This window comes from Myotis nattereri, assembly GCF_964212035.1.
Source record: "Myotis nattereri genome assembly, chromosome: X".
NCBI classification, from domain to species: domain Eukaryota; kingdom Metazoa; phylum Chordata; class Mammalia; order Chiroptera; family Vespertilionidae; genus Myotis; species Myotis nattereri.
The window spans coordinates 123,934,458-123,957,664 of NC_138078.1; the positions used below are offsets into that span (position 1 = coordinate 123,934,458).

General features: G+C 47.8%; 1 protein-coding gene across 2 annotated transcripts in view; it reads left to right on the plus strand.

Annotated features, from left to right (window-relative positions):
- Positions 1–20,185, plus strand: part of ZNF75D (zinc finger protein 75D) — a 31,860-nt gene extending 11,675 nt beyond the window's left edge. For both annotated transcript variants that reach the window (XM_081115022.1, XM_081115023.1), the window contains one exon: positions 17,818–20,185. In XM_081115022.1, coding sequence (XP_080971148.1) covers positions 17,818–18,527 — 710 coding nt within the window. In that variant the 3' untranslated portion in view covers positions 18,528–20,185. The remainder of the gene's footprint in view (positions 1–17,817) is intronic.
- Positions 20,186–23,207: the final 3,022 nt, after the last annotated feature.

Sequence of the window (23,207 nt, forward strand, 5' to 3'; positions counted from 1 at the left end):
CGAAAGGGAAAGCAGGAAGAAGCCCCCTGCCACTGACAGTGATCGGAAACCCAGGGGGGAGCTAAGAGCTGGGGGGCAGGGCAAAGGCGGCCCTGGGGCCACCTTTGCCCTGCCCCCCAGCCATGATTGGAGAATCAGGCGCCTTTGCCGCCCTGGCCAGTGATAGCAGGAAGTAGGGGTGGAGCCAGCGATGGGAGCTGGGCACGGTCGAAGCTGGCAGTCCCAGGAGCTAGGGGTCCCTTGCCTGGGCCTAAAGCGAAGCCCAGGATTGTGCCCCCCCCCTCCCCCCCGCTGCCACTGCGGGTCCCCGCTGCCCGGGCTGGACACCTAGGCCAGAGGCGTTAGGCCTGGGCAGGGGCAGAGCCTGCAACCGCAGGGAGCTGGGGGTCCCCTGCCCAGGCCTGACACCTCTGCCGGATGCCTCAGGCCTGGTCAAGGGGCCAATCCCGTGATTGGTGATTGGAGGGTGATGAGGGTCAACTCCTCTGGCCGAGGCATCAGGCCTGGGTGGGGGGCGGAGCCGGGGATTGGGGGGATATGATGGTCCCCTTGCCCAGGCCTGAAGCCTGGGTCAGAGGCATCAGGCTTGGGCGGGGGGTGGAGCAAGCGATCAGAGGGAGATGGGGGTCCCCTGCCCAGGCATGATTCCTGGGCCAGAGGCCTCAGGCCTGGGCGGGGGCCAGAGCCAGTGATCGGGGGGAGATGGGGGTCCCCTGTCCAAGCCTGACACCTCTGGCGGAGGCGTCAGGCCTGGGCAAGGGGCCGATCAGGCGACCGGAGGGTGATGGGGGTCAACGCCTGAGGGCTCCCTGTATGTGAGAGGGGGCAGGCTGGGCTGAGGGACACTCTCCCCCCCCCACCCCCCACACCCAGTGCACGAATTTCATGCACCGGGCCCCTAGTACTATATAAGCCTTAATATCTATCAAGTATAAGTGATTCTTCCCACTTTATACTTTTTTGTCAAGATAAAATTTTATTTTAGATATTCTAGGACCTGTGCCTTTCTACATAAATTTTGGAGTAAGCTTATCTACACTGATAAAAGACAAACATGCAAATTTACCATACCTTTGCTACGCCGTAAGCCACGCACCCAGCCAATCAGATCGACTATATGCAAATTAACCCAACCAAGATGGCAGCTGGCAGCCACGGTGCTGGAGCAAGCAGGAGGCTTGGTTGCCCCAATGATGGAGGAAGCCAAGCTTCCAGCTTGCCGCGGCTCGGCTCTGAGCTTCACTCAAAGCAACAAAGTTTCAATTATAGAAGATAAATAAATCTCAGATACCTGCTTTCAGCTGGCCATGGCCACGGAGCTGGAGCAAGCAGGAGGTTTCCCTCCCGCCCGCACTGGCCTGCTCTGAGCTCCTCTCAAATCTACAAAGTTTCAATTATAGAAGGTAAATAAATCCCAGAATTAAAAAAAAAGAAGGAGAAGGAGAGGCTGGGAGCTTTTGTCACAGGGCTTGGCCAGCCTGAAAACGGCCCTCAGCCCCTCACCCAGACTGGCCAGGCACCCCAGTGGGGACACCCCACCCTAAAGGGCGTGTGACCAGCCTGAAAACAGCCATCAGCCAGTCACCCAGGCTGGCCAAACCTCCATGGAGTGAGGGTCCCCACAGGGGGGGGCTTGACCAGCCTGCAAATAGCCATCAGCCCCTCACCCAGGCTGGCCAGGCACCCTAGTGGAGACCCCCACCCTGAAGGTGGTATGACCAGCCTGCAAACAGCCATCAGCCCCTCACTCAGGCTGGCCAGGCACCCCAGTGGGGACCCCCACCCTGATCCGGGACACCCTTCAGTGCAAACCAGCTGGCCCCCACTGTGCACCAGGTCTCTATCCTATATAATAAAAGGGTAATATGAAAACTGACCCTAAGAGCAGAACGACTGGGAATGACTGGTCACTATGACACACACTGACCACCAGGGGGCAGACGCTCAATGCAGGAGCTGCCCTCTGGTGGTCAGTGTGCTTCCACAGGGGGAGCTCTGCTCAGCCACAAGCCAGGCTAATTGCTGCCAGTACAGCGGTGGTGGCGGGAGCTTCTCCCGCCTCCTCAGCAGCGCTAAGGATGTCCAACTGCAGCTTAGGCCTGCTCCCCACTGACAAGTGGACATCCCCCGAGGGCTTCCAGGCTGCCAAAGGGATGTCTGACTGCCAGCATGGGCCCAATCCCCTAGGGAGTGGGCCTAAGCCAGCAGGTGGACATCATCCGAGGGCTCCCAGACTGCAAGAAGGCATGGGCTGGGCTGAGGGACCCTCCCCCCCCCAAATGCACAAATTTTTGTGCACCGGGCCTCTAGTCTATATATATAAAAGGCTAATATGCAAATTGTCCCCTTGGGAGTTTGATCACTTGCTATGATGTGCGGTAACCACCGGGGGGGTGGCACAGAATGAAGGAAGGCCCTGGCAGGCAGCTGGCAACCTAGGAAGGAAGGCTCCGGCCAGGCCTGGGGACCCTACCAATGCATGAATTTTGTGCACTGAGGCTCTATGTCTATAAGAAACTATGTTGAGATTTTGCTAGAAATCACATTAAACTTATATATTACTTTGAAGAAGATAGATCTTTACTATGGTGATCTTTCCAGTCAGCCAACAAAGTATGTCTTTCCATATAGGTCTTCTGTGATTTCTTTCAACTTTTTGTAATTTTCAGTACAAATATCCTCTACATGTTTTGTTAAGTATACGTTAAAGCATTTCATTTTCATTGGAACAATTATAAATGGTAATACTTTTAATTTTGGCTTCAACATGGTCAATGTTTTTATATAATAATGCCATTGATTTTGTTTTGGTCATGTATCCTATGACCCTACTGAAATCACTTACTAGTTCTAGGAGGGTTTTTTTTTTTTTTTTTATTCCTTGCGATTTTTCCACGTAGACAATCACATAATATGCAATTCCTTTTATTACTTTCTTGTCTTTTCCATTTTTTGATAATTTTTATTTTTCAATTACAGTTGACATACATTGTTATATTAGTTTCAGGTATACTCCTCAGGGATTAGACATTACATAATTTACTAAGTGATCATCCCAATAAATATAGTACCAATCTGTTACCATGCATTTTTATTAGAATACTAGAGGACTGGTGCACAAAATTCAGGCACAGGGGGTGGGGTGGTGGTGTGGGGTTCCCCTTAGCCCAGCCTGTACCCTCTCCAATCCAGGACCCCTCGGGGGATGTCCAACGGCCAATTTTGGCCCAATCCCAGATCGGGACTAAACCAGAAGTCAGAGATCCCTTTCACAATCTGGGACCACTGGTTCCTAACTGCTCGCCTGCCTGATCGCCCCTAACTGTACTCCCATGGAAACCTAGTCACCCCCCAACTGCCCCCCCCCCCCGCTGGCCTAGTTGCCCCATGCAGCCTGATGTTCAGTCATTTGGTTGTCCCTCCCTAACCCCCCTGCCGGCCAGGTCACCCCAAGCAGCCTGCTGTTCGGTCATTACTGTTACTGTGACAGCATCCCGGACAATTTCCATATTCCTCTATTATTAATATAGACTAGAGGCCCGGTGCACAAAAATTTGTGCACTGGTGGGGGAGGGGGGTGGGGGTGTCCCTCAGCCCCACTTGTGCCCTCTCAGTCTTGGGCCCCTTGGGAGATAACCACCTGCTGGCTTAGGCCCACTCCCCGGGTGGCAGATGGCAGGCCCAATCCCTCGGTGTCTGCCCCGCCTCCCTGGGTCACGCACACGGCAGGGCCGATCCGGGGATTGGGGCGCCGCCCTGGGTCGGGTTGCACACGGGACGCCCAGGTGGGCCAGCGGATCACTGCTGCCCTACCTGGCTGCCCTGGGTTGGGTCACACACAGATGCCCGCCACCCCGGGTCGCAGATAGCAGGCCCGGATGGTGGCAGGGCAGGTGGGATGGCGCTGCCCCGCCTGCCTGCAGTATGCAAATTAGCCGCCATATTTGTTGGCAGTTAATTTGCTTATCATGCTGATTAGCCAATGGGAGGCATAGTGAAGGTATGGTCAATTACCATGTTTGTCTATTATTAGATAGGACTAGAGGCCTGGTGCACAACATTTGTGAAAGTGGGGAGGCTCCCCTTAGCCAAGCCTGCACCCTCTCCAGTCAGGGACCCCTCAGGGAATGTCCAACTGCTGGTTTAGGCCCAATCCCAGGGATTGGGCCTAAACCGGCCGTGAGACAACCCTCTCACAATCTGAGACCACTGGCTTCTAACTGCTCGCCTGCCTGCCTGATCGCCCCTAACTGCCCCCCTGCCAGCCTGATCACCCCTAACTGCCTCTGCTTGATGTCCTGATTGCCCCTAACTGCCCCCTCTGCTGGCCTTGTCACCCCTAACTGCCCCCCCTGGTGGCCTGGTCGCCCCCAACTGCCCCCCCCCCCCGCCAGCCTGGTCGCCAACTGCCCCCCCCCGCCAGCCTGTTTGCCCCTTACTCTCCCCCTGCTGGCCTGGTTGCCCCCAACTGCACCCCCTGCCGGCCTAGTTGTCCCTTACTGACCCCTCTGCTGGCCTAGTTGCCCCTAACTGCCCCCTCTGCAGGCCTGGTTGGCCCCAACTGCCATCCTGATCACCCCTAACTGCCCCCTCTGCTGGCCTAGTTGCCCCTTACTGCCCCCCCCCCCTCCGCTGGCCTGGTCACCCCCGTCTTCCCCCCACTGCCAGCCTGGTTGTCCCTCACTGTCCCCCCTGCTGGCCTGGTTGCCCCCAACTGCCCCCCCTCGACATCCTGGTTGCCCCCAACTGGGTTCCCCTGCCAGGCTGGTTGCCCCCAACTACCCTCCTCCCCCCCCCCCCCAATGGCCTGGTTGCCCCACACAGCCTGCTGTTCAGTCATTTGGTCGTCCCTCACTAATTCCCCTGCCGGCCTGGTTGCCCCATTCAACCTGCTGTTCAGTCGTTTGGTCGTCCCTCACTAACCCCCCTGCTGGCCTTGTTGTCCCAGGCAACTTGATGGTCGTTACTGTTACTGTGACGGCGTCCGGACAGTTTGCATATTCCTCTATTATTAGTATAGATTATTGACTATATTCCCTGTGCTGTACTTTACATCTCCATGACTATTCCATAACAACCAATTTGTACTACTTTATTTTTTAAATATATTTTTACTAGAGGCCCGGTGCAGAAAAATTTCTGCACTTGGGGGGGAAGGGGGGTACCTCAGCCCGGCCTGTGCCCTCTCGCAATCTGGGACCCCTCGGGAGATAACAACCTGCTGGCTTAGGCCTGCTCCCGGGTGGCAGAGGGCAGGCCCAATCCCTAGGTGCAGCCCCTGGTCGGGCTCAGAGAAGGGCCGATTGGGGAGTTGGGGCGCCGCCCCCTGTCATGCACAGAGCAGGGCGGATCGGGAGGTTGCGATGCCACCCTCAGTCACGCTCAGGGTAGGGCCGATTGGGGGGTTAGGGCACTGCCCCCTGTCACACTCAAGGCTGGGTCGATAGGGAGGTTGCAGCACCACCCCCTGTCACGCACAGAGTAGGGCCAATCAGGGGGTTGGGGCACCGCCCTCTGTCACTCACAGAGCAGGGCCCATCAGGGGGGTTGGGGCTCTGTACCCTGTCACGCACAGAGCAGGGCCAATCAGGGGGTTGGGGCGCTGCCCCCTGTCACGCACAGAGCAGGGCCCATCAAGGGGTTGAGGAGCTCCCCCCTGTCACGCACAGAGCAGGGCGGATCAGGGGGTTTGGGCGCTCCACTGTCACACTCAGGGCAGGGCCAATGGGGAGGTTATGGCTCTACCCCATCACACACAAGGCAGGGCCCGTGGAGGGGGGGTTGGGGTGCCGCCCTCTATCACCCACAGAGCAGGGCTGATCAGGGGTTGGGGCGCCGCCACTCTCACACTCAGGGCAGGGCCGATGGGGAGGTTATGGCTCTACCCCGTCACACACAGAGCAGGGCCCGTGGGGCGGGGGGGGGTGGGGCGCCGCACCCTGTCACACACAGAGCAGGGCCGATTAGGGGGTTGGGGCGCCACAACCTGTCACACACAGAGCCACAGGGCGATCAGGGGGTTGGGGAGCTCCCCCCTATCAGGCACAGAGCAGGGCTGATCAGGGGATGGGGCGCCTTCCCCTGTCACGAACACAGCAGGGCGGATAGGGAGGTTGTGGCCCCGCCCCCTGTCACACACAGAGCCTCAGGGCAATCAGGAGGTTTGGGTGCTGCCCCCGTCACACTGATCCCAGTGCCGGGAGGCCTCTCAGCTCCGCTGATCCCGGTGCTGGGAGGCCTTTTACCCTTTTACTATATAGGATAGAGGCCTGGTGCATGGGTGGGGGCCGGCTGGTTTGCCCTGAAGGGTGTCCTGGATCAGGGTGGGGGTCCCCACTGGGGTGTCTGGCCAGCCTGGGTGAGGGGATGATGGCTGCTTGCAGCTGGTCACACACCCTTCAGGGTGTGGGTCCCCACTGGGGTGCCTGGCCAGTCTGGGTGAGGGGCTGAGGGCTGTTTTCAGGCTGGTGGGTGACTGAAGCTCCCAACTGCTCCTTTTTTTCTTTTTTCTTTCTTTTTTTTAATATATTTTTTATTGATAAAGATATTACATATGTGTCCTTATCCCCACGTTACCCTCTACCCCCCACCCCCCCCACACTCATGCCCTCACCCCCCCGTTCTCCGTGTCCATTGGTTAGGCCTATATGCTTGCATATAAGTCCTTTGGTTGATCTTCCCCCCTTACCCCCACCCTCCCCTATCTTCCATCCAAGGCCCGACAGTCCAATCAATGCCTCTCCGTCTCTGGATCAGTCCTTGTTCATCAGTTTATGTTGTTCATTATATTCCACAAATGAGTGAGATCATGTGGTATTTATCCGCTCTCCAGTTCCATCCATGCTGTGGCAAATGGTAAGAGTTCCTTTTTCTTCTTCCTCTTCTTAAAGAATACCTTTCAGCATTTCATATAATGCTGGTTTGGTGGTGCTAAACACCTTTAGCTTTTTCTTATCTGTCAAGCTCTTTATCTGACCTTCTATTCTGAATGATAGCTTTGCTGGAAAAAGTAATCTTGGTTGTAGGTTCTTGGCATTCATCACTTTGAATATTTCTTGCCACTCTCTTCTGGCCTGCATGGTTTCTGTTGAGAAATCAGCTGACAGTGGTGTGGGTACTCCCTTGTAGGTAACTGACTGTCTTTCTCTTGCTGCTTTTAAGATTCTCTCTTTGTCTTTTGCTCTTGGCATTTTAATTATGATGTGTCTTGGTGTGGTCCTCTTTGGGTTCCTTTTGTTTGGAGTTCTCTGTGCTTCCTGGACTTGTAAGTCTATTTCTTTCACCAGGTAGGGGAAGTTTTCTGTCATTATTTCTTCAAAAAGGTTTTCAATATCTTGCCCTCTCTCTTCTTCTGGTACCCCTATAATTCTGATGTTGGTATACTTGAAGTTATACCAGAGGCTCCTTACACTATCTTCATATTTTTGGAATCTTTTTTCTTTTTTCTTTTTCGATTGGGTATTTTTTGTTTCTTTGTATTTCAAATCTTTGACTTGATTCTTGGGATCCTCTTGTCTGCTGTTGGATCTCTGTATATTGTCCTTTATTTCAGTCAGTGTATGCTTAATTTCTAGTTGGTCTTTTTTCAAATCCTCCATGGTCTCACTAAATTTATCGGCGGTTTCCATAAAATTCTTGAGAAACCTTATAAATGTGGCCTTGAACTCTATATCCAGTTGTTTTCTTTCCTCCATTTCTGTCATTTGTGACCTGTTTCTTTGTCTCCACATTTTTTATGCTTCCCTGTGTTGGTAGAGTGGTTTTGTATGCTAGGTGTCCTGTAGGGCCCAGTGGCTCAGCCTCCCCAGTTACCTGAGGTGGACACTCTTGGTGTACCCCCTTGTGGGCTTTTTCAACAGTCTTATTGTAGTTATGCCTCGATTGTTGTAGGATCACTGGGAGGAATTGACCTCCAGGCCAATTGGCAGTGAGAATCAGCTGTGTCTGCAGTGGGAGAACTTCTGTGCTGAAGACACCCTTCTGGGGCAAGACTTGCTTCAGTGGGGCTTTGGTGCTCACTGAGTCTGCCCCCTGAGTGTGTTCCTTATGGATCTGAGGAGGTATAATCTGGATGGCCCCCCTCTGACCACTGGGTACACTGGCTCTCGGATCTAAGGAGGTGCTAATTTATCCTCTGCCTGAGTTTACACAGCAGGAGCTATGAAGAGAACTGCAGATTCCCCTTCCTTTTTTGGAATTTGGAGGTGCCCTGATGAGGCCCAGCTATGAAGCAATGCAAGTCGCTGTGCGGCCTTGGGCCTTCTCTTGGAACTTCTGGGTCTGTCTGGCCCAGCTGCAGTTAGGTAATATTCAGGTTGCAAAGTGCCAGGGCATTCATATGCAAAAGCCTCTGCAGCAGCCTGGGTGGGGCGGGGTCTCAGGGAATCAAAGGGCGGAGCAAGCAGCTATGGTGGATTCTCAGCCCTGCCCTAAGGGGCCTTGCATCTCAGTGTCCCAGTAATTTCTGCAAGCACCTCTGAGGGAAAGCCGCCCTCAAGTTCCGAGTTCTGCCTCCTGCCAGACAGTCCAGTTTCTCCCCGTCTGAGTCCTGGGTCCCCAGAGACTTCCCGGAACTGGAGTTCAGATCAGTCGGGAACTTGTGACTCCCTCCCGATTCAAAAAGACAGCCGCGTCCTCAGGTGCCAGCCCCTTCCCGTGCCCGCGAGCCTCCGTACCTCTGCACTTTACTTCTGCAGCTCCTCTGACCCTCAGTGTGCTTTTCTTTCCTTCTAGTTGTAGAATTTCCACTCAGCCAGCCTTCCTGTAGTTCTGGATGATGTCCATTTTGTCTTTTTGTTATATTTTTGAAGTTGTTGTGGGAGGCAGCAATTTCCCGGTATTTATCTATGCCGCCATCTTAGTTTCCTCTTTTTTTTTATTCTGGGCCAGCTTTCGCTCTGGCTCCAGCTCTGAGGCCTCTGCTGCTGAAAGCAGGTATCTGGTTTGTTTGGGTTCTATAATCGAAACTCTGTATCAACTCCAGCTCTGAGATCCCGTCCAGCTGAAAGCAGGTTTCTGGGGTTTTGTTAAGCTACTATATTTGTAACAATGTTTCAAACTGCAATCTCAGAGGCTGGCAAGGCATGCGGGGAACGTTGCTTTCCTCCGTCACTGAAGCAAGCAAGCCTCAGGTTAGTTTCAAGCTGCCTGGCTGCCGGCAGCCATCTTGGCTAGCAGTTAATTTGCATATCTTGCTGATTAGCCAATGGGAAGGGTAGCGGACGTACGCTAATTACCATGTTTCTCTTATTAGATAGGATTGGTTTCAAAGAGGAAGGGAGAGGGAGAGAGATAGAAACATCAATAATGAGAGAGAATCATTGATCAGTTGCCTCCTGAATGCCCTCCACTGGGGATCAAGCCCACAACCTGTTTATGTGCCCTTGACCGGAATTGAACCTGGGACCTTTCAGTCCTCAGCCTGATGCTTTATCCACTGAGCCAAACTGGTTAGGACCCAACTTGTACTTCTTAATCCCTTCACCTTTTTTACCCATCTCTCAACCCTCCTCCCATCTGACAACCATCAAAATGTTCTCTATCTATTATTCTGTTTCTGTTCTGTTTCTTCATTTATTTTGTTTTTTAGATTCAATTCATCATAGATACATATTGCCGTTTTATTGTTCATATTTTTTCTTTCTTATTATTCTTAAAGAAGATCCTTTACCATCTATCCTATATAATAAAAGGCTAATATGCAAATCGACTAAAGAGTGGAATGACCAGTTGCTATGATGCACACTCACCACCAGGGGGCGGGCGCTCAGTGCAGGCGTTGCCCCCTCATGGTCAGTGCACTCCCACAGCAGGAGCGCCACTTAGCCAGAAGCCGGGCTCATAGCTGGCGAGCGCAGCAGCCTCTCTTGCCTCCGTGGTAGCACTAAGGACCCTTGGGAGATGTCTGACTGCCGGCTTAGGCCTGTTCTGTGGTGAGTGGGCCTAAGCCGGCAGTCAGACATCCCCCAAGGGGTTCCTGACTGCAAGACAGCACAAGCCAGGCTGAGAGACTACCCCCCTCCCCAGTGCATGAATGTCATGTCCAGGCCTCTAGTGTGTGTGTGTGTGTGTGTGTGTGTGTGTGTGTGTGTAATATGCAATGTGTCCCCTCGGGAGTTTAAGTGTGCGACCGGGAGTTTGATCATTCACTATGTGCTGACCACCAGGGGGCAGCAGCGGGGCACTGGAGGAGTGAAGGAAGGAGGAGGCGGGGAGGTGGGGGGAACTGCCCAGTGGCGGCGTGCGGGTGGTGAAGGAAGGAGGCAGGGAGGCGAGGGAACCATTCAGTGGCGGCGTGTGGGTAGTGAGGGAAGGAGGAATTGGGGAATCTGATCAATCCTGATCACTGGCCAGGCCTACAGACCCTACCTGTGCACAAATTTCGTGCACCAGGCCTCTAATTTCATATAATGCTTGTTTGGTGGTGATGAATGATGGTTGTTCTGTAGTTTAGTTGTATCTTTTATGTGTTTGTGCGTTAAGGCGAGTACTGCATTTACCTAAAGGCCATCTTGCCCAGAAGTCACCTTTTATTCTTATTGTAGTAGTCCCAACTTCCAATACTATGCTGAATAAGAGTGATAAGAGTACACATCCTTGCCTTGTTTCCAATCTCCATGAAAACATTGTCTTTCACCATTATCTTTTTTTTTTTTTTTTTTTTTTTTTATATATATTTTATTGATTTTTTACAGAGAGAAAGGGAGAGAGATAGAGAGTTAGAAACATCGATGAGAGAGAAACATCGATCAGCTGCCTCCTGCACATCTCCTACTGGGGATATGCCCGCAACCCAGGTACATGCCCTTGACCGGAATCGAACCTGGGACCTTTCAGTCCGCAGGCCGACGCTCTATCCACTGAGCCAAACCGGTTTCGGCTCACCATTATCTTTGAAGTTAGCACATTGTATGCGGGAAACGTATTTTTACATTTTACTTATACGTTTTAGGTTGACTGGTAGTAGAGCGCGGGACACGTATTAATACTTTTTTTATAGACTAGCGGTAGAATGCGGGTAACGTATACATACGTAAACTAAAGTTATCGTAATTTTACTGAACGTTGCCATTTGCGCAAAGAATTAGCAAAAATGGCCCGCGCCACCTGTTAGCACGCGATAAAAACTACCCGGAAACAATGTGTTAGTATAGGGATATTCGGTGATAGTCTTTATCAAGTCTATACCAGTATAACTTCTATGTTTCTTACTGTTTTATAATAAACTAGAGGTCCGGTGCATGAAATTCATGCACTGGGGTGGTATCCCTCAGCCCAGCCTGCACCCCCTCCACTCTGGGACCTCTCAGGGGATGTCCAACTGCCTGCAGTTGGACATCCCTCTCACAGTCCGGTACTGCTGGCTCCCAACCGCTCACCTGCCTGACTGCCCCTAACTGCTTCTGCCTGCCAGCCTGATCGATGCCTAACTGCTCCTCTGCTGACCTGATCGCCCCCAACTGCCCTCCCCTACAGGCCTGGTCCCCCCCAAATGCCCTCCCTTGCTGGTCTGGTTGCCCCCAACTTCCCTCCCCTGCTGTCCTGGATGCCCCAAAATGCCCTCCTTTGCCGGCCTGGTCCCCCCCAACTACCCTCCCCTGCCAGCCCAGTCGCCCCCAACTGCCCTCCCGTGCCAGCCTGGTTGCCCCTAATTGCCCTCCCCTGCAGGCCTGCTCCCCCCCAACTGCCCTCCCCTGCAGGCCTGGTCCCCCCCAACTGCCCTCCCCTGCAGGCCTGGTCCCCCCCAACTGCCCTCCCCTGCAGGGCTGGTCCCCCCAACTGCCCTCCCCTGCAGACCTGGTTCCCCCCAACTGCCCTCCCCTACTGGCCTGGTCCCCCCCAACTGCCCCCCCCCCCCGCAGGCCTGGTTGCCTCCAACTGTCCTCCCCTGCCGGCCATTTTGTGGTGGCCATCTTGTGCCCACATGGGGTGGCCATCTTGTGTGGGGGTGTGAAGGTCAATTTGCATATTACCTCTTTATTATATAGAATGGATGTGGAATTTATCAAATACTTTTCTGTGTAAGTTGATAGGGTTATGATCTTTCAAAGCTCATTGATTTGGTGAGTTGTATTGATCAATTTCATATATTGAACCAGCTTAGCATAGCTGCAGTAAATCTGGCTTGATTATGGTATATAATGCTTAAATATTGTTATATTCAGTCTACCAATATTTTTTTTTTAATTAAATCTTTATTGTTCAGATTATTACATTTGTTCCTCTTTTTTCCCCCCCATAACTCCCCTCCTCCCAGTTCCCGCCCCACCCTCCGCCCTCACTCCCCACCCACTGTACTCATCCATAGGTGCACGATTTTTGTCCAGTCTCTTCCCGCATCTCCCACACCCCTTTCCCCCCGAAGAATAGTCAGTCCATTCCCTTTCTATGTCCCTGATTCTATTATAATCACCAGTTCATTCTGTTCATCAGATTATTTATTCACTTGATTCTTAGATTCACTTGTTGACAGATGCATATTTGTTGTTCATAATTTGTATCTTTACCTTTTTCTTCCTCTTCCTCTTCTTAAAGGATACCTTTCAGCATTTCATATAATCCTGGTTTGGTGGTGATGAACTCCTTTAGCTTTTCCTTATCTGTGAAGCTCTTTATCTGACCTTCAATTCTGAATGATAGCTTTGCTGGATAAAGTAATCTTGGTTGTAGGTTCTTGGTATTCATCACTTTGAATATTTCTTGCCACTCCCTTCTGGCCTGCATAGTTTCTGTTGAGAAATCAGCTGACAGTCGTATGGGTATTCCCTTGTAGGTAACTGAGTTTCTTTCTCTTGCTGTTTTTAAGATTCTCTCTTTATCTTTTGCTCTTGGCATTTTAATTATGATGTGTCTTGGTGTGGTCCTCTTTGGATTCCTTTTGTTTGGGGTTCTCCGAGCTTCTTGGACCTGTAAGTCCATTTCTTTCACCAGGTGGGGTGAGTTTTCTGTCATTATTTCTTCAAATAGGTTTTCAATATCTTGCTCTCTCTCATCTTCTGGCACCCCTATAATTCTGTTGTTGGAACGCTTGAAGCTGTCCCAGAGGCTCCTTACACTATCCTCGCATTTTTGGATTCTTTTTTCATTTTGCTTTTCCGGTTGGGTGTTTTTTGTTTCCTCGCATTTCAAATCATTGACTTGATTCTTGCGCTCCTCTGGTCTGCTGTCGGGAGTCTGTATAATATTCGTTATTTCAGTCCGTGTATGCTTAATTTCTAGTTGGTTCCCCAATATAACATCGAGGGTCTCATTAGTTTTCTTGTAGATCTCATTAAGTTTATCAGCGGCTTCTAAACAGTTCTTGAGAGACCTTAAAAGTGTGGTTCTGAACTCTATATCTTCCATTGACAATTTTGTCCTGTTTCTTTGTCTCCGCATTTTGTTATGCTTCCTTGATGCACCCCCTAGTGGTCTTTGTTCATGGTCTTATAGTTAAGCCTTGATTGTTGTAGCTAATACCAGGGAGGGTTTGACCTCCAGGCCAAGTAGCTATGAGAATCAGCTGTGTCTGCAGTGAGAGAACTTCTGTCCTCTAGGGAGGTGCTAATCTAGCCTTTGCCTGAGGCTATCTGGCAAATGCCTCTGTGCAGGGCTTGGGCGGGGCGGGTCGCACAGGATCAACAGGGTGGGCCGGAGAGAGCAGTTATGGCGGCTCTCAGTCCTGTCCCCAGGGGCTCTGCCTCCCTGAGTCCCAGCACCCGCTGCAAACCTCGGAGAGAAAGCTGCACTCGCTCTGACCGAAGCCAGACAGTCCCGCTTCTCCCGTTTGAGTCTGGGTCCCTAAAGACTCGCCTGTATCTGGAGCTCAGAGTCTGCGACTCCGTCCCGATTGAAAATGCCAACCGCGCCCGCCCTCTGCCGCCAGCCCGCTCCGCACGCGCACTCCACACCTCAGAATTTGGCTTCATCACTGCGCCTCCTCTGAGTGTCCGTATGCGTTTCTCTTTCCTCCTAGTTGTAGGACTTCCACTCAGCCAGCGTTCCTGTGGTTCTGGGTGATGTCCGTTCCGTTTTTTAGTTTCACTTTTGAAGTAGTTGTTCAAGGCAGCAAACTCCGGCGTTAACCTATGCCGCCATCTTGGTTCTCCCAGTCTACCAATATTTTGGTCCTCACCAAATATTGCATTTAAGTTCATGGGCGATTTAGTTAGTCTATAGTCTTTTTTTAGTGTACTGTTCTTGTATGATTTTTCTATCAGGGTAATACTGGCCTTATTTTTTTTTAAATTTATTATATGTATTTTATTTTGATCTGTCATTGATGGTTGTGAATTTGGTTGACACTTCTATTATAGAGAATGAGCAAATAGCAATATTAAAATATTTCTTCTAATTAATTTCCTTTCAATGTGCACAAATTCTTGCACCAGGCCAGTAGTGTTTTCATATGTCTCTTGCCCTTCTGTAGGTCCTCTTTCAGAAAGTGTGTATTGCCAGTTTGGCTCAGTGGATAGAGCGTCGGCCTGCGGATTGAAGGGTCCCAGGTTCGATTCTGGTCAAGGGCATGTACCTTGGTTGCGGGCACATCCCCCGTGGGGGGTGTGCAGGAGGCAGCTGATTGATGTTTCTCTCTCATCGATGTTTCTAACTCTCTATCCCTCTCCCTTCTTCTCTGTAAAAAATCAATAAAATATATATATATATATTTTTTAAAGTGTGTATTGAGTTCCTGTGCTCATTTTTTGATTGGATTGTTTATCTTACTTTTGTTAAGTTGTATGAGTTCCCTGTAACTTTTAGAGATTAAACCCTTATTGGAGATAACATTGGCAAATAGGTTCTCCCATGCAGTGGGCTTTCTTGTTGTTTTGTTGATGGTTTCTTTTGCTGTGCAGAAGCTTTTTATTTTGATGTAGTCCCATTTGTCTATTTTCTCCTTAGTTTAGTTTACATTGCCTTAGGCGAGTGGTCGGCAAACTCATTAGTCAGCAGAGCCAAATATCAACAGTACAACGATTGAAATTTCTTTTGAGAACCAAATTTTTAAAACTTAAACTATATAGGTAGGTACATTGTTATTAACTTAATTAAGGTACTCCTAAGCTGGCCTTTGCTAAAATAATAATAAAGCCACCAACACAAAAGAATTACAATTCTTAAATTGATGACACAAATACCTGTAGGATTTGCAGCTGGTTGGAAAAATACAGGTAAATTTATGCTTCGAGTAGATACTTTTGTCACCCGCACGCGATCTGCGGACGTGACCAGCACTAACCACTGCACAATGAGGCTGCTGACTGATTGGCTCACTCAACTCATGCATGAATCGCGTTCACCTCCCCCCCGTGCTGTGTATCCTGTGGCCCGCCTGCGCCAGGTCTCCTGTCGCCTGACCAACTGACACCCTCCACTTCTTCTAACGCCACTTCTTCAAAATAGACTCGCCCAGGCCGAAAACTGACTTCTGTGCATGGGCCATGAAGTTTCAGTCGCGCTGTATGTGCGCGCCTGCATGTGGTATTTTGTGGAAGAGCCACACTCAATGGGCCAAAGAGCCGCATGTGGCTCACGAGCCGCAGTTTGCCAACCACTACCTTAGGCGTTGTATCAGTATAGATATTGCTTCTTCTAAGATTTTTATGGTTTCCCATCTTATGTTTAAGTCCTTTATCCATATTGAGTTTATTTTTGTGTATGGTGTAAGTTGGTGGTCTAGTTTCATTTTTTTTTTGCATTTATCTGTCCAATTTTCCCAACACCATTTATTTGAGACTATCTTGACTCCATTGTATATTCTTGCCTCCTTTGTCAAATATTAATTGAGCATATTGGCCTGGGTCAATTTCTGGGTTCTGTTCTGTTCCATTGGTTTATATGTCTGTTCTTGTGCCAGTATCAGGCAATTTTGAAGACAGTGGCTTTGTAATATAGCTTGCTTTCTGGTATTGTGATCCCTCCAATTTTGTTATTCTTTTTTAAGATTGCTGCAGCTATTCGGGGTCTTTTTTTATTCCAGATGAATGTTTGGAGTGTTTATTCTTGGTCTGTGAAATTTTCCATTGGTATCTTAATGGGGATTGCATTAAATCTATAGATTGCTTTGAGTAGTATGGGCATTTTAATGATGAAAGAACTTTGTTTGATTGTGATTTCTGCTCTGATATTTATTATTTGCTTTCTTCAACTTGATTTGGGTTTATTTTGCTTTTTTTCTAGTTTCTTGGGGAAGAAAATTAGATTATTGATTTGAGACCTTTTCCCTTTTCTATTGTAAGCATTTCGGCTGTACATTTTCCTCCAAGCACTTCTTTAGCTTCATTCCACATATTTTGATAAGTTGTAATTTCATTTTCATTCAACTATTTATTTTTTTTATTCCTCACCCAAGTATATTTTTTCCATTGATTTTCTAGAGAGAGTGGAATGGGGGGGGGGGGGGAGGTGGCGGAGCAGAGAGAGAGGGAGAGGGAGAAAGAGAGAGAGAAAAAGAAAGAGAACATTGATGTGAGAGAGACACATAGATTGGCTGCCTTCTGCACGAGGCCAGGGATAGAACCTGCAACCCAGGTATATACTCTTGACCAGGAATCAAACCTGAGATCCTTCAGTGTGCGGACCAATGCTCCAACCACTGAACCATACTGGCCAGGGCTCAAATATGTATTTTTACATTTCTTTTGAGACTTTCTCTTTAAACTATGGACTATTTAGAAGTATTGTTTAATTTCATTTATTTTTTAGATTTGTGGTCTTAGATTTTGTTTTTTGAATTCTTGTCTGATTTCATTTTTATCAGATTGCCTTTTCTTAAGTTATGAATTTTTTTGTTCTCAGTCTGATGGGTGATTTTTATTGTGTCCTCATTTTATCTATTTGTTAGGTGAGTCTGGGTCCTATTTAAATAATTTAATGGCAGTCACCATGTTTTAGTTTATCACATAGGTTCTTTCCTACTTTTATGGGATATGCTCCAGTGACAATTTTAATTTTCAGAGACTGTTTGTCATTTCCTTGGTTTATGTGGCACTGATAGGGCTCCCATGTGTCCCTCCTGGTGCTCCCTGAGGGTAAGGAAGGTATTTACCTAGGCCAGAGTATCTCTCATTGGGAATTGGGAGTCTCAGATCCACAGGGATGAATAGGCTTCCTGGGCCAGGCCACTTGTGCCTAGGCATCTTGCTAGTTCTGCCTGCCCATTTGATGTTTTGTAATGGATTCTTATGTTGTCAGAAGGTTTTCCATTAAGACTGGGGAAGGAAGAAGCCTGTTCAGGAAACCTTCTGTTTGTAGGTTGAGAGTTAAAAAAACATTAGATCTGGATTTCCTTCTTCTGTTGGGTGTGGGCATGTAAGAAACCTTGCTATGTTATTCTCCTAGTCCTGGGGTCCCAAAGTATTTTCCCTTCTTTTTACCACTTTTTAAAATTCTCTGTTGGTCCCTGGCTGGCATGGCTCAGTTGTTTGGGTGTCATCCCATGCACTAAATGTTGCCAGTTTGATTCCTGGTCAGGGCACATGCCCTGGTTACACGCTCAATCCAAGTAGGGGGCATGTAGGCGGCAGCCAGTTGATGTTCAGCTCTCACATCGATGTTTCTCTCTCCTTCTCCCTTCTTGTCTCTCAAAATCAATTTTGTAAAATCTTTTTTAAATGTTATTAAAATTCTCTGTTGGTTGTGTCTTAGATTCTTTAATTGGTTTGTTGTTGGGCCTAGCAGGGAGGATCAGGGAGAAATAGGTCTATGCAGTATTGTCTGGATTGGACTAAAAACCACTTGTTCCTGTATTTTTTTTAAATCATTGATTTTATTTAAGCTCCATCCCTAGTTTTGTTGTTCTGGGACACAGATGGCTGATTCTTCTGTTTATTCCAACAGGGTTAAAGCTCAAAGATGACACTGGAAATGACCCACTTATATCTAATTCTACATTAGAAATACAAACATCAGGATGCAAAGTATTAAGAAAGGCCAGAATGAAAGTTGCCCAGAAAACAACAGACAAAGAAAATCATGGTGGTACACATAAGGTACGGAAACGTCCTCGAGCTTTTCTGGTGAAGAAGAGAAAGAAACTTTCAACTTGTAAACAAGAGCTTCCAAAACATATGGATCTTCACGGGAAAGGCCATGCAGGAGAGAAACCTTTTAAATGTCAGGAATGTGGGAAAGGCTTCAGAGTCAGCTCTGACCTAATTAAGCATCAGAGAATTCACACTGAAGAGAAACCCTATAAATGTCAACAGTGTGATAAGAGGTTTAGATGGAGTTCAGATTTAAATAAGCACTTAATGGCACACCAAGGAATAAAACCATATAGATGCTCATGGTGTGGGAAAAGCTTTAGCCATAACACAAATCTACACACACACCTAAGAATTCACACAGGAGAGAAGCCCTTTAAATGTCATGAATGTGGAAAGAGATTCATTCAGAACTCACACCTTATTAAACACCAAAGAACCCACACAGGTGAGCAGCCTTATTCCTGTAGCATATGTAGGAGAAACTTCAGCAGGCGGTCAAGCCTTCTTAGACACCAAAAGCTCCATGGGAGAAGGGAATCATGTCCAGAATCTCCAGTCTGAAGAAAGTCACCATATGGAGCTTGACTCTAGAGGCAATAAAAGATTACAAAGTCATGAGGCACCTAGGATTCTATCATTAACAGAAAATTTGGGAGGGGTACATGTCATGCTTCACATAAAGGAATCTAAGTTGTCTCTCTTATTCAGCATTGTGTCTTTAGTGCCTAGCACAAGACTGATAACATAATGGGTACTTTTTAAATAAAAGAATGAAAATATAGCAATCATATGTCTATAGTTATCTATCTATCTATCTATCACCTTCCCAACCCTATGTGATTTAAATTCTTCAGGTAGGTATCAGGTCCTCAGCTAATATATCATTCTCAGGAGAGGTGGAAAGTAAGAATATTCAGGTTCTCTGAAGGGAGCTCAGAGAGTATTACTACGTTAGACTTCCTAGGGCTATTATTCTTTGTGGATGAACAACCAAGCCCATGGCTCAGGGAACTTTATTCTGGAACAGTAAGAGAGGATTCACTGTTTGCCCTGGGAGAAGTACACCCATTCTAGTTGCTTCTCCCATGAACACTACTGCAATGTTTTCTGTCAAGGAATTTCAAGTCACATGTGAAGGCCTGATATCAACACAGAACTTGGGACCTTGTAAGCACTTGATATATCTCCTCCTGCTGATCCTTTCAACACTGAGGTATATAGTGTAATGGTGAAGGAGGCAGTCTGGGCCTTCATTCAGTTATCTTCGAAAGCACAAAGCAGTGGTTAATGGTCTTTATTTACTTTTAACTTTGTGGACTGGAGGCTTTCAAATTGGTGCCACATTGCTCCAGGGCCTAAAGGGAGGCCCATTATTATAGCTGTTCAACACAACCCCATACACCTGGGTGCTCTGATGAAAATCTTGAGATTTTGTAAACTACTTTACTGTGAAATGCAAGGAGAGCCCTGTGACCTAACCTCAATGCACATATCAGGAGGAAACATCCAGAAGTGTCAGAGCAAAGTAAGGCCTGTGGCTTAGAATGATGGCCTCAGTGAGAGCTTGGTCAGATGGAAACTGGTTTTTGACATTGGCGGTTTCTCTTCCTTCCCAATGGCCTCAGTGATTATCTTCTGAAAAGTAATGTGATGTCAAGGGAAGTTGGAAGACATAGATTTATATCTTCATCCAATCCTAGTTTAAGATGTTGACCAAGGCTTCTATATATTGATTCATAAAATTGTACCTTTTTATGAAAGTGGCATGTTGTTTCATATTAAATTTGAACATTAAACAAAACATTGTTACCAAATTATGTAGAGATGGCCAATGTTCACTTTTTTGAAATACATATATATTTTTTTCATCAAGATATTTGATATTTGATGTAAATATCTTTTCACCAGATTTTTTTTTTTCATCAAGAAACTTCTTTAAGCCTATTTTTAGTTTTGTAAAATGGAGATAATCCCTTCTTCTCAGGGCTGCTGTGAGGATTAAATGAGACATGTGAGCATGCCTAACACTGATGGGCCACATAACTGTTCCATAAATATTTGGAGCATTCATCTTTCACCTAGTTGTTTTTTAATTTTTAAAAATTTTATTTGATTTTTTTCAGTTACAGTTTACATTCTACATTATTTTGTATCAGTTTCAGGTGTTTTATTCCTCACCTGAGTATATGGTTTTTTTAATTGATTTTTTTTATAGAGAGTAAGGGAATGAAAGAAAGAGAAAGAAACATCCATGCGGGGATCAAGCCCAAAGTCTAAATATGTGCCCTGACTAGGAATAGAACATGCAACCTTTTGGTATATGAGACAGTGCTTTAACCAACTGAGCCACCCAGCCAGGGCACTAGTTACTTTTTTTTAATATATTTTATTGATTTTTTACAGAAAGGAAGGGAGAGGGAGAGTTAGAAACATCTAATCAGCTGCTTCCTGCACACCCCCCACCGGGGATGTGCCCACAACCAAGGCACATGCCTGTGATCGGAACCAAACCCGGGACCCCCCAGCCCGTAGGCAGACACTCTATCCACTGAGCCAAACCAGTCAGGGCAGTTATTTTTTTTAAAATCAACTTTAGTTCAGATTTTAAGCATCCATAATTAATGGGATGTTTAAGCCTGTTCGTGATGGTCTGAATGGTAGCCTTCTGGTATAACATTTTCTGAGGTGCTTCTCTCTAGGCTTTTAAACAATTAGCTAATGTCCCTATTCAGCTATTTACACTTTAAATGAGGGACAGAACCAAAATATACTAGATGCCTAGAAAAGGAAGGGGGAGGTGATGGCTGGATTGGAATTTTTGTGGATAGTATTTACACCGTTAGGTGCATCCTCTAACTAATGAAAGAAGGAAAAGGTGAGTGTACAATGGTAACTAAAAAGAATGAAAGTGCTAAGCCCAGAGGAAGAAGTTGCCTGGAAGGAAAAGATCCCACTATATTCCTAAAACCTGGAGGCTGACTGACCCCCTCCCCCCCATCCTTTCCAGAATTTAATGAGATTGTGTCCTTGGAACTAAGGGGACATTAAACTTCTTGCAGAGGGTACTCTCTGCATGAATCCATGTTTAGTAGCACCCTGGATAGCTGCTATCATTATCACTTCGTATAACATTTAGAACAGTGACTCAAAAATGGAAGGAAGTACTGCATCAATGGAGCCAGCAGTTACTATCTACTAGAGAGATTCAGCAAAGTTCCTAACAGGTGAGCAAAAGGGCACTCCATTTTCACATAACTGCCAATCCCTTGTATAGCCTTTATAGAAAAACAGTATGAAAATTCTTCAAAAATCTAAAAATATATATACCATACAATCCAGCAATTCCTCCCCTTGATATTTCTATGTTCATTGCAGCATTATTTGCAATAGCTAAGGTATGGAAGCAGCCTAGGTGTCTATCAATAGATGTATGGATGAAGAAAATCTCTCTCTCTCTCTCTCTTTCTCTCTCTCTCTCTCTCTCTCTCTCTCTCTCTCTCACACACACACACACACACACACACACTGGAATATTGTGCAGCAATAAAGAGAATGAAATATTGCCATTTGCAACAGATGGATGGACCTAGAGCAGTGATGACGAACCTTTTGAGCTCGGTGTGTCAGCATTTTGAAAAACCCTAACTTAACTCTGGTGCCATGTCACATATAGAAATTTTTTGATATTTGCAATCATAGTAAGAAAAAGATTTATATTTTTTATACTTATTTTATACTAGTAGCCCAGTACACAAAATTTGTGCACGGGGGGGGGGGGGGGAGGGGAGTCCCTCAGTTATTAAACATTTATCCGCACAACACTGACTGACCACATTGGTGGCAGTGGTGGTGGTCTTGTATTATGCAGATGAAAATCTATTTAAACAGATTTGATGTAGATATTTTCAAAGATGGAAGAATTGTCCCTGTCAACTATTTTAGTTGATTCATATCTTCAGTAATTGTCATCATTGCAAAGTTTTCAGTCCCCATATGGATTGCCTGGATATAATAGGTCATGCGCTGTCCCTGTCCTTTGTAGCCTTTGTTACCTTATGGAGGACTCTAGTTTTCCATTTATATGTTTAAGTACCAACCTTACTGGCTTAAAAATGTAAGCTTTTAACACTGCTCTCTCTGTTCCGTATCCTTCCGATGAAAAGTGGAGTTGGGCTGCAGCACAGGAGAGAAATTCAGAAGGGGAATATTGAAGTAACGACTGCAGTCAGAGAAGAGGGAACCTGTTTCCCTGGCCACAGGCACTGGCGCCCTGGACCACAGGGCTGGCAGCTTCTCCGGGTGGCTGCAGCCTGGGACCTTGGGCGGGTAGCTTGTCCATCTCCTGGGCTGCAGCAAGCCTCAGGCGCTGGCACCTGGACCAAAGGTCGGCAGCTTCTTCTGGCGGCTTCTGTGCTTCCAGGGAGGGTAGTCACTTATGTGTCATGCAAACATAGGCGTCACCCAACTCAGAAGCCGGGTGCGGGTCAGGGAAGCGCCGGCCAGGGACGCTGGCGGAGGCCGCTTCCCTGCCGCCGCACTGGGCTTCTGGGGTCACCGATTGATCACCGCAGAAGCCGAGTGCAGGGGCAGGGAAGCGGCCACCTCAGCCCAACTTGTGCCTCCTTGCAGTCGGGGGCCCCTTCCCCTGGCTGCTGGCACCAGTTTTCCTCCGGCGGCAGGAACCCAGGCCTTTGCTCTTTGCCTGGTAGGGGCCCTCACAGCAGACTTCTGCTCCCGCCACCCTGCTCGGCTCCCAGGGGCGGAGCCAGTGCGCTGGCTTTGCTCTCCTCGCTCCCCATGCAGGCCTTCGCTCCCTGCTCCTGCCCCCAGCCACTGGCTCCCTGGGGGGAGGAGCCCCGCGGTGGCGGCAGCAGCGGCACTGCACGGAGGGCTGCTCCTACCCGGGGCCAACAGGCTTTGCTCCATCGCTTGGCGCTGACATATGCAAATTAGCTGCCACCTTGGCTGGCGATTAATTTGCATATTCCGCTGATTAGCCAGTGGGAAGGGTAGCGAAGTTATGGTTAATTACCATATTTCTCTATTAGATAGGATATATAAATGCCATTTAACAAAGAAAAATCAACCAAAAAAATGAGTTCGTGTGTCACCTCTGACACGCGTGTCATAGGTTTGCCATCACTGACCTAGAGGGTACTATGCTAAGTGAAATAAGTCAGGAAACAAAACAAATAAAACAAAACAAAAGCAGACTCATAGAAACAAAGATGAAAAGAATGG